The 9,123-nt window shown below is 45.1% G+C and overlaps 1 protein-coding gene across 4 annotated transcripts in view; it reads left to right on the top strand.

Annotated features, from left to right (window-relative positions):
* The first annotated feature begins 622 nt into the window (after positions 1-622).
* Positions 623-9,123, top strand: part of LOC144227644 (serine/threonine-protein kinase MRCK alpha-like) — a 64,174-nt gene continuing 55,673 nt past the window's right edge. For 3 of the 4 annotated variants that reach the window (XM_077759316.1, XM_077759315.1, XM_077759318.1), the window contains exons 1-3: positions 3,785-3,982; positions 5,311-5,375; positions 7,772-7,848. In XM_077759316.1, the coding sequence (XP_077615442.1) occupies positions 3,819-3,982; positions 5,311-5,375; positions 7,772-7,848 (306 nt within the window). In that variant the 5' untranslated portion in view covers positions 3,785-3,818. Of the gene's footprint in view, positions 804-3,784; positions 3,983-5,310; positions 5,376-7,771; positions 7,849-9,123 lie in introns of those variants that run through there. The other variant, XM_077759317.1, reaches the window with a different exon arrangement.

Raw genomic sequence — 9,123 nt, 5'->3', positions numbered from 1 at the left:
TAGTGAACGGTGTGTCCGTGTTGAATTCCTGGGTTATTATCCTTGTACTGTGTTTCAAATGGGTCAGAAAAAAACAGGTGCATATTACATTTATGGAGAGAGAGATGAGGGAAATGGGGCAAAATGTTTAAAATGGTAAATTTGATAAAGAATTTATAGGACCTCTTGGTCTATTCTTACACTTTTCTGCAAGTTTTAAACTATGTCAAAATTAAAGGGTACCAAAAGAAAATAGCTGGATAAAATAAAAAACTTATTAAAAATCTTACGATCCCTATTCCCCTGTACACACACACACACACACACACACACACACACACACACACACACGTGGACATGTACCGGGATGTATGGGTTCATATGCGTATGCGTCTGAAGGTCCGCGATGCAAAGGCTGTGTTGAGCAGGCCAGTGCCACAATGGCATCAGCACAGTGCCGTCCCTGGTTTCTCCCACGCTGTCACCCAGGGAAGGGTGTCCTCCTTCCCCTCGGCCGACACCATCGTATGCGGGCACCCATCACGTCTGCACGGTTGAGTCTTCCTGTGTAACTGCCGCCAGGCAGGAGCTGCCTTGGAACTCGGGGGCAGGGCCCTTCCAACCCCAGGCGGCAGCAGTTGGCCTGTGGGCGGTGGCTTCTTTGGGCCGTCGGGAGGGCTAGGAACGAGGCTTTCCCGATTCCCTGCTCCAGCAGGGTCTTCAGGAGGGAAATCCTGGGGGCACTGGCATCACAGTGAGCGAAGAGAGAGCGCCTGCATTCTGCAGGATGAAGGACTAGAGGCCCCACACGATGCCGCAGGAAGGTACGCAGTCTACGTCTGCACCTCTCTTTCTGTAAAGTCACCAGCAACAACCCAGGCACCTTTCCTTATATGCCTAATAAATAGTGCCTGCGCTCCGCTCAATATCAGGGCTTCTGTATTCAAATGTGTATTTCTCTTTTTAAGATAAATTTCTATTTGCTTCTTTTACGAATTGTAACAGGAGATCGTGCTTGGAAATACAGGTAATCCTATGTTTAAAATACATCATGAAATGAATGAATTTGGAAATCAGCTAAGTTTATAATTCCTAAACATTCTTCAGTTCACTTTCCTGATTCATCAAGTCTAAGGTTTTGACTGAGGCTTAAAATTATTACAATTTCTGCAAGCTAACACTTTTTTGGTCTGTATGTAACAATACAGAGTAAAAAGCTGTGTGTCCACAATGTGCAGGCATCGGAAAGCATAACTATCTGGATCTATACCTATATCCTGCTGTGCACATGCACATAGACAACATGCATATTGTATATATACAGACACACACACATATATATAGGATACTAAATGGTGCATCATAGATGCATTAATATCCATTTCAGCGTTCAGGTCTGAGATGTTTCAGAACATGTCTAGGCGCAAACTCCTTGGAACCAGACCCAGTTGGTGCTCAGGACCACATGACCTAATGCCTGTACTGTTTTCACTGTTACGTTTCTTCCCTGCACAGATCTTGGTTTGTGTCTGAATTGTCTAACCTCTTATGATCGTGATTTGTTCACGGGCACTTATTTCCTTTTGATTCCCATACGAATTCGGTCATGTGTTGTGCCCAGTCTCCTTCTCTGATCATTAACACATGGGAAAGCCTACACCAGGAAGTATTTCCTCTCTTAAAAGCCCTTCATACCGTGTATCACATGTAAGTATATTTGGGATGCAGCCTTATTTCAACAAGTCCCAGTACAATTGCGTGTGATCTGTATCACAGTCAAGCCCAACAAAGTCTCTAGAAATAAGATCTGAAGGAGAAGAGCATCAAGGTCCACTGTATGAGAACCTGTGACGTCCTCTGATGCAAAGAATGAGAGATGCTCATGCTCTCATTAGTGACTAAAATGTTCAAAGTTGTGTATCCGGCTTCTATGGGGCACGTCTTCTCCAGGCGGCTCAGGAAGTTTGCTTAGTTCTTGGTGGGCACTGATTGTGATATAGAAAAGGCACTGATCTGTGAAAACCGCTACCTTCACAGAAATCACGTGGCCGCTGCAGATGTCGAGAGCAGGCTGCATTCTACCTGTGTTTGCTCGAGAGCTCTGAAAGTTCCACCCCAGCCCTGGTGCTGGGGTGTTTTGGGGTGTCAGATCCAGAAAATGATTCATTGACAGTATTTTAGACTCAAGTCTAAGTTACTGGTTAGGCTGCCATCATTCTTGGGTCCTTTGTTCTTTCTTTCTTCTTTGTTTTTTAAAGTTTATTCATCTTGAGAGAGGGTGTGCACATACGCACATGCGTACAAGTGGAGGAAAGGCAGAGAGCAGGAGGGAGGGCCAAGCAGGCTCTGCACTATTAGCACAGAGCCTGATGTGGGGCTTGAACCCACGAACCATGAGATCATGACCTGAACTGTGAGACGACGCTTAACCGACTGGGCCGCTCAGGCGCCCGTTACCTTATTTCTTGAATTCAGTTTTTGCTTTGCACGAAAGAGCATCCTGGAGGAATTTCAGAAAAGTCTGTGTGGAGTGGACTTTCTATCTCTTTTCCATGTCCACACACACTTTGGCGTGTGTCTTTATTTTCTTTCACACCTGAATTGTCATGTGCCCGCCGCAGAACTTGCCATGGAGTGATGAGACCATGCAGTGACGGGGCCGTCATCTGGAAACAGGGGCTTAATGCTGTGACGGTACTAAGTTGTGTGAACTGTACCTACTGCTTAGAGGTAAATTGTTTTACAGATGGGCGTACTGTAGAATTTCAACATCTACACTAATATTTAGGCTAATCTCGAAGAATGAAAAGTTTGGAAGAGTGACCTTTCTTACTCAGTCAGTAAAACTGTCTTTGCGTTGAAAGAATAAATGGGTTCTCCAACCGCAGCATCTGAGCCCAGGAAGTAGGCTGCTCTCGGCTGGTATGTCTTCAGTTGACGTGGCCACCTCACCTCCTAGGAGCTCTGTCAAACCCAGGCTCTACATCTGCACTGGGAGCTCCTCCAGGGGTTTTCACTGGTAATACAAAGGTCCGTTACGACTCCTTCAATGGTCTTACGTCAGGATTTCCTGTCGTGTGTCTTTTCTCCTACACTTACTGAGGCTGATTTTCTTTTTTCCACGTTAGCATTTCATATCTTTTATTTTCTACATTCTAGCATCAGAGATGAAAAGGATGCCCAGGGCTTGCCCTTAGAAACAACCAAAGAAGTGGAGTCTAAGAAATTCCAAGTCGGTTACAGGAGCGAGGGTGGGTGTTACTCACAGCACAGCAAAGCTCACAGGGTGGAACAGAGCAAGGCTGGAAACCAAGATGATGAAGTTTCATGTGAACTCTGCCCTGCTTTCAGCTGGGGTGGGGGAGGGGCAGGCAGGGGGCAGGTACTGTGGTGCTAAGTATAAAAGTAAGAGTTATCATATGAATCTTTTCAAAATTTATTTATTTATTTTGAGAGAGAGAGAGCGGGCATGAGTGAGTGGGGGAGGGGCAGAAAGAGAGGCAGAGAGAATCCCAAGCAGGCTCCGTGCAGAGCCGTACATGGGGCTCGAACTCACGAACCACAAGATCATGACCTGAGCCAAAACCAAGAATCAGGCACTTAACTGACTGAGCCACCCAGGTGCGCCTATGAATCTTTAATACTATGCCCACATTATGCCCCCCAAGTAGCGTAGTTTAATAATAATATTAAATAATGTAATTTATAAAGTTATACATTTATAAATTAAATACAATTTAATAATAAGCAATTTTCCTGTTTACTATTCAAGAAAAGCAATAGTTCTGAGCACCTTCTCGATTTATTCTGGATGTGATTTAAAACACTGTAAACAGGAGATGGAAATGAACACCTACTTACCTGACTTTGTAGAAAACGCCAGGGCGATGCAGCGATTTGATACACTGGACGTGTCAGCCATGCTCACGTTGGAGTCGGCTCTGGGCGGACAGCGAGCTTCCAGACGGGTGTCCCCCAAGGCCGCTCCAGGCACCCGAGACTGGTAAGCCTGACTGCCGTCCCTGGAACAATGTGTGGCCTGGTTTGCAAAGTCCTTACAGTGAAGTCACATGCTCGGTCTCTCCCTATGACATAAAGTTCAGTTTTCAAAAATATAGAGAGAGAGATTTCTTCTATGAAATGGGACTTTGAAAGCAGTTAGGTACTTCTGGCAAATGCACTTTCAACAGGCTTTAATTGATTCCAGAATCTCCACAAAATGCTACCATCACTCCTGAAAACTGTTACATTTGTGAATGAGGTTTCTGTTGTTTTTTTTCCTTATTTGTAAGATTTCCCTGATTCATAAGCACCCAAATCGTCTTATAACAACACCTTGTGTAGGCAGAAAAAGAATTTGTAATAAAAGTAGAATGAGGGCAACTACAAATTGTTGCTTATTTCCCAGAGTTCATTAACTTGTGAAGGGCCCAGTGATGTTGGTGTCCACATATTTTTAATTATACTTTATAATTTATTTTGTATATTGTAATATGTATCTGGTTGTTTTTAAAAGATGCCTCTCCCCATTCTGTTTGCTGGGTAGTGCCATTCTTATCACAAAAATAGGGCAGATGAAACTCCAGCAAAGTGAATAACACAATAATCATACAAATAGACAATAACTGTAGCTAATGACACACCAGGTAGGTGAGATGGTGTAACTGTGCAGAGGAAACAGGAAAAATCCAAGCCAGTGTACAAATATAAATATGATGTTTGTTTCCTACATAAATCCAAAGAATCGTTCAGTGGGATGAGAATAAATACTGGCTCTGAGGGCCATCTTTCGTGCCCAGAAGCCTTATGCACCTGACTGTAGCCACTAACATTTGGATCAACTTCAATGCAAGAAGTTGAGTTACTGAAAGCCAAAAGCTGTCCATGTGCCAAATGATTCAGTTACAAGGCCAGTGTCCTTTAAAGGTGAAAAGGAAAAGACATTTCTCAGTATAAGAATGATGCATGTACAGAGGTCTCAGTAACATCTGCGTAGCCTTTCAGAGTAGACATGTATTTCATCTTATGCTCAGGACACTCAGTTCACACATTTGCTCAAAAGCAAGCATGTGAATCAAATGGAAAATCTATATGTATATTCATATATATATATTCATATATATTCATTTATTTGCTGTGATTTTGGTTCCCTATGAAACCCTGATGCAATTGTCAAATCTCTTCTATTTGGAATGCTCTAAACACAAAATTTGGCCTGACTAAGGATTCTAACTGAATTAGCCCACATTCTGGTTATATAGGATGCAAACACAGGTCAGGCTCCAGCATTTAGTGCTTAATGACATCTTCCCTTCTTTCTGCCTCTTTTAGTAAAATGAAAGCCCAAGAGAAGTACCGATCCGACGTGTGGTTAGAAATTGAACACCTGACTAAGGGTGAGGAGCTCAGATCTAAAGGGTGTGGGGGTAACCGTTGCCTAGGGCAGGACCTACCGCACCCCCCTCCCATGGGGCCACGGGGCCACGGGAGAGCCAGCCCACCGCTCAGGTGAGGGAACGGCAGCCTGAAACCCAAGGTTAGTGTGTGTGTGTCTACTCTTGATAAAATGTTGCAAGAGCTATTTTGTTCGGTCTTACTTTACACATTGTAGAGACTTGGCTTGCACAGTAAAACCTTGAAGTGGAACCACCTTTTTTCAGTAGCATGAAATGGTTCGTAGAAATATTTTGGTAATGGGTAAAACTTTTAAATTTGGTAAACCCGTCACTTCCTGGTGTTGGAACGCTACCGGGGGTGGCAACACGGGGCAGGGCCGCCCGGGCCATCCGGAAGTCGCTAGCGCTCAGGCTGGTTAGGGTTGAGGCAATGCGTGTCTGCCTGTCCCTAGCTGTGTGAAGTAATGTGGGGGGACCACGTGAGGCTGGGGGGACACCAGGGAGGCCCACTCACACCTGCATCGGGATGCCAGGGATCGTCCTCCACCTTTGGCTCTTGGGGAACCTGCTGTAAGCCATTTTCAAGGATTTATCAACCTTTTCTTCCGTTAAGATTTCCTGGACATTTCCCCATGAACCAGGAAGCTAAGAATCTGTCATACTCTCTAATATATGAATTCCTTAAATTTTCTTTCACTATGAAAGTATTGATGATATGAGAATTCAATAAAAATAAGCACTGAATGTTACCTTTAATGAAGGGATAGTCTGTGTTCTTAACAGAGGCCATTTCTTATACAAATCACTTAGGGGACCTTCTATGTGTCCAAACTCCCCATTCCGTTTGTTGCACAGTTCCGTGGCTCACACTGGATTGCATCAAGATGGGTTCGCAGCAGCTGATGAATATTCTGGAAGGCAGAGAGCAGGCTAGTAAGGAACTCAACATAGGCAAACTCTAGAAAGCAGTGGCTGTTCAACAAATATTTGTGGGTTGGCTTTTTTTTTTTTTACAGAAGGTAGATGAAGCAGTTACAGAGAACTCGAGTGACCTTGTGAAGATGAGAAGCAGGATAGGTTCTAATTCAAGAGAGGTGTAAGGAGGCACTGAGTGTAGGGTGAGAGACGTGGAACACACAGGTGGTGGTGACCCAGGGGCAGGTGCTCTGGCGAAGTCAAGGCCACAGTCTTGCCTGCTACACAGCACCGCTGGGTGGGGAGCTTTGAAGCGCCAAAAGATTCACTGGTGGGAGTCTTGATGGGTTCGACATTTTTTAGGAGTCTAAAAAGGAAAGGCCATATATTATCATCGTGCTTTATGAAGTTAACATTTTAACCTAGATTTTTATTTTTACCATTATTTTGCCTGTGAATGCTGCAGAGTAATGAAATCCAGTGCAGTGTTCTGTGACATTTCTGAACACACCTCCTTGTTTGACTATCAAGCAATCATGTTAAGGATTTATAGCTGAAAAGTACATTTCTGGCAATGTCAGTTGCTAAAAGGTATGCTTGTTAGAGGGAGTTTAAATCTGTGCTTTCTCATCTCTGATGTTTAAATGGAACTATAATCCTACTTTATGACTTCATTTTGAATATATTATATTTAAAATTAGTACAACTCGTGGATGGTAAGTATGGAATTTCCTTAAAATTCCATACTTTGAGGAGGGGCAGCTGGCTGGCTGAGTTGGTAGACCCTGTGACTCTGGATCTCAGGGTGGTGAGTTCAAGCCACACAGTGGGAATGGAGTCTACTTAAAAAAAGAAAAAAAAGTTTCTTTGGGGAAAAAAGTCTCATGATTGGGTACCGTATTCCATCTAAATAAATAATATGTTGATATAATGATACAAGTTTTAAGTATGACTAATATCTGTTCTATACCTGGCCATGTTTTTAGGCAGATAACTTAGGTTGAGAAGTGCACACCAGGGCCGTGAGGAGCGATGGAGGTTGGCTCCCGGAGAGGGACCGCGCCGGCACGAAAAGCAGCCTCCTCTGCATGGCGCATTTCTGAAATCTCCTGGGGCCTTCCAAAAATGCGTTAAGTTTTATTTAGGTGTAACACTTGTGTGAAAAAGAAAGCGATGATCCGACACACAGGAGTTGAATTCGTGAAAAATTATATAATTTATTTGTGGCCTTTCATTATAATCTTACCACAAATTTGCTAATAATTATTGTTTCTTTGGAGATGCAGGATTCTTAGATACAACATGTGTTCAATTTCTACGAATCAATGTAAATATGTTTTGATTTAAACGTGTACCCATGATAAATCAGATCCCCTTTGAAAAATACAGTCTGCCAGTAGTTACAAGTAGATTAAGGCCGAGAAAGGCATGAATATTAGTTTTGATTTTCTAGGGTAAAACCCGTTTCCACTGTCTTCCAGGGGCAGTGCGGGAGGACCCGAGGCCACGCTCCGGGGCGCTGTGTGGCCCTCCGGCCGCCGCGGGGGCTGCGGGCCAGGTAAGCGCTCAGCTCCGGACGGCGAGCTGCGGCCCCGCGGGGTCACTGATGCTCCTGCGCCAGAACCGGCTCAACACCCCCGAGTGAGAGGCTCGTGGGNCGCGGGACGGTCGGCGTCGCGGCGCTGCGGTTGTGAGCTTCACGCCCCAGGGGCGCAGTGTGCGCGGCCGCATTTCGGCAGCGTGGTGGGTTCCTGACCAGACCTACCCGGGCTAGTGCCCAGGAAACTTCGGACGTGGGCCTGGCTCCAGTCGGGAAAACAGGAGCGGTCTCAGTTATTTTTAACAGACACATCTTAGTTTATTGACTGATCTTTAAACAGCTTTGTTTAGGCACAACCGACGTACATATTAAATGTATACAGTTTGATGACTTGGGATATATGTGTACACCTGTGAAACCACAATCAAGGGAACTGATATAGCCATTACTTCCAGAAGCTTCTTTGTGCCTCTTTTTTGTATTTGTGGTAAGAACACTAAACATGACCCTAAACACTTTAACAATTTTTAAGTGCCCGATGCCATCTTGCTCACTACGGGCACAATGCTGTGCACCAGCTCATCTGGCATAACTGAAACTTGATGTCCACTGCCTGACATCTCCCCATGTCTCCTCCTCTCCCATCCCCCACAACCACATTCCATTCTCTGCTTCTGTCACTTTGACTCTTTTACTTAGTTTTAAAAGTTTATTTATTTTGAGAGAAAGAGAGCATGCACAAGCAGAGGAGGGGCAGAGGGAGAGAAAGAGAGAGAATCCCAAGCAGGCTCCGTGCCCAGAGTACAGCCCGGCACGGGGCTCGATGCCACAACCATGAGATCATGACCTGAGCCACAACCAAGAGTCAGACGCTTGACCAACTGAGCCCCCCGGGTGCCCCTCAGTGTGACTGTTTTTGATTCGTCATATAAGTAGAATCACACAGTATGTGTCCTTCTGTGACTGGCATATGTTACTTAGCACGCTGTTCGTTGGGTTCGTCCTTACCGTAAAGATGTTTGAAAACAGAGAACTAATGAAACAGACACAGAGGACTAAAAAGGCAAAAAGCACACAGTGAGGTACCACAGAGGCAGCGACTGCAAGGAGCAGTTAGGCGTCTGGGGGTTGGGAGACAAATGGAAGGGGCTGGGGTCCCTGAACCCAGAAGGCTGGAACACAGGGCTGGTCCACGGAGCGTGGAAGGAAACTGCCGCCTGGGGCGCCTGCTGCCGGGTGGCAGCGCTGGACACACCCAATGTCAGGGGTCATCGCTGCTGATTCCGGGAAACC

This window comes from Crocuta crocuta, unplaced genomic scaffold (genome assembly GCF_008692635.1).
Source record: "Crocuta crocuta isolate KB4526 unplaced genomic scaffold, BGI_CrCroc_1.0 scaffold41, whole genome shotgun sequence".
Taxonomy (NCBI): Eukaryota; Metazoa; Chordata; class Mammalia; order Carnivora; family Hyaenidae; genus Crocuta; species Crocuta crocuta.
The sequence above is the reverse complement of the archived record's forward strand: the minus strand, read 5'-3'. Positions and strand labels throughout refer to the sequence as shown.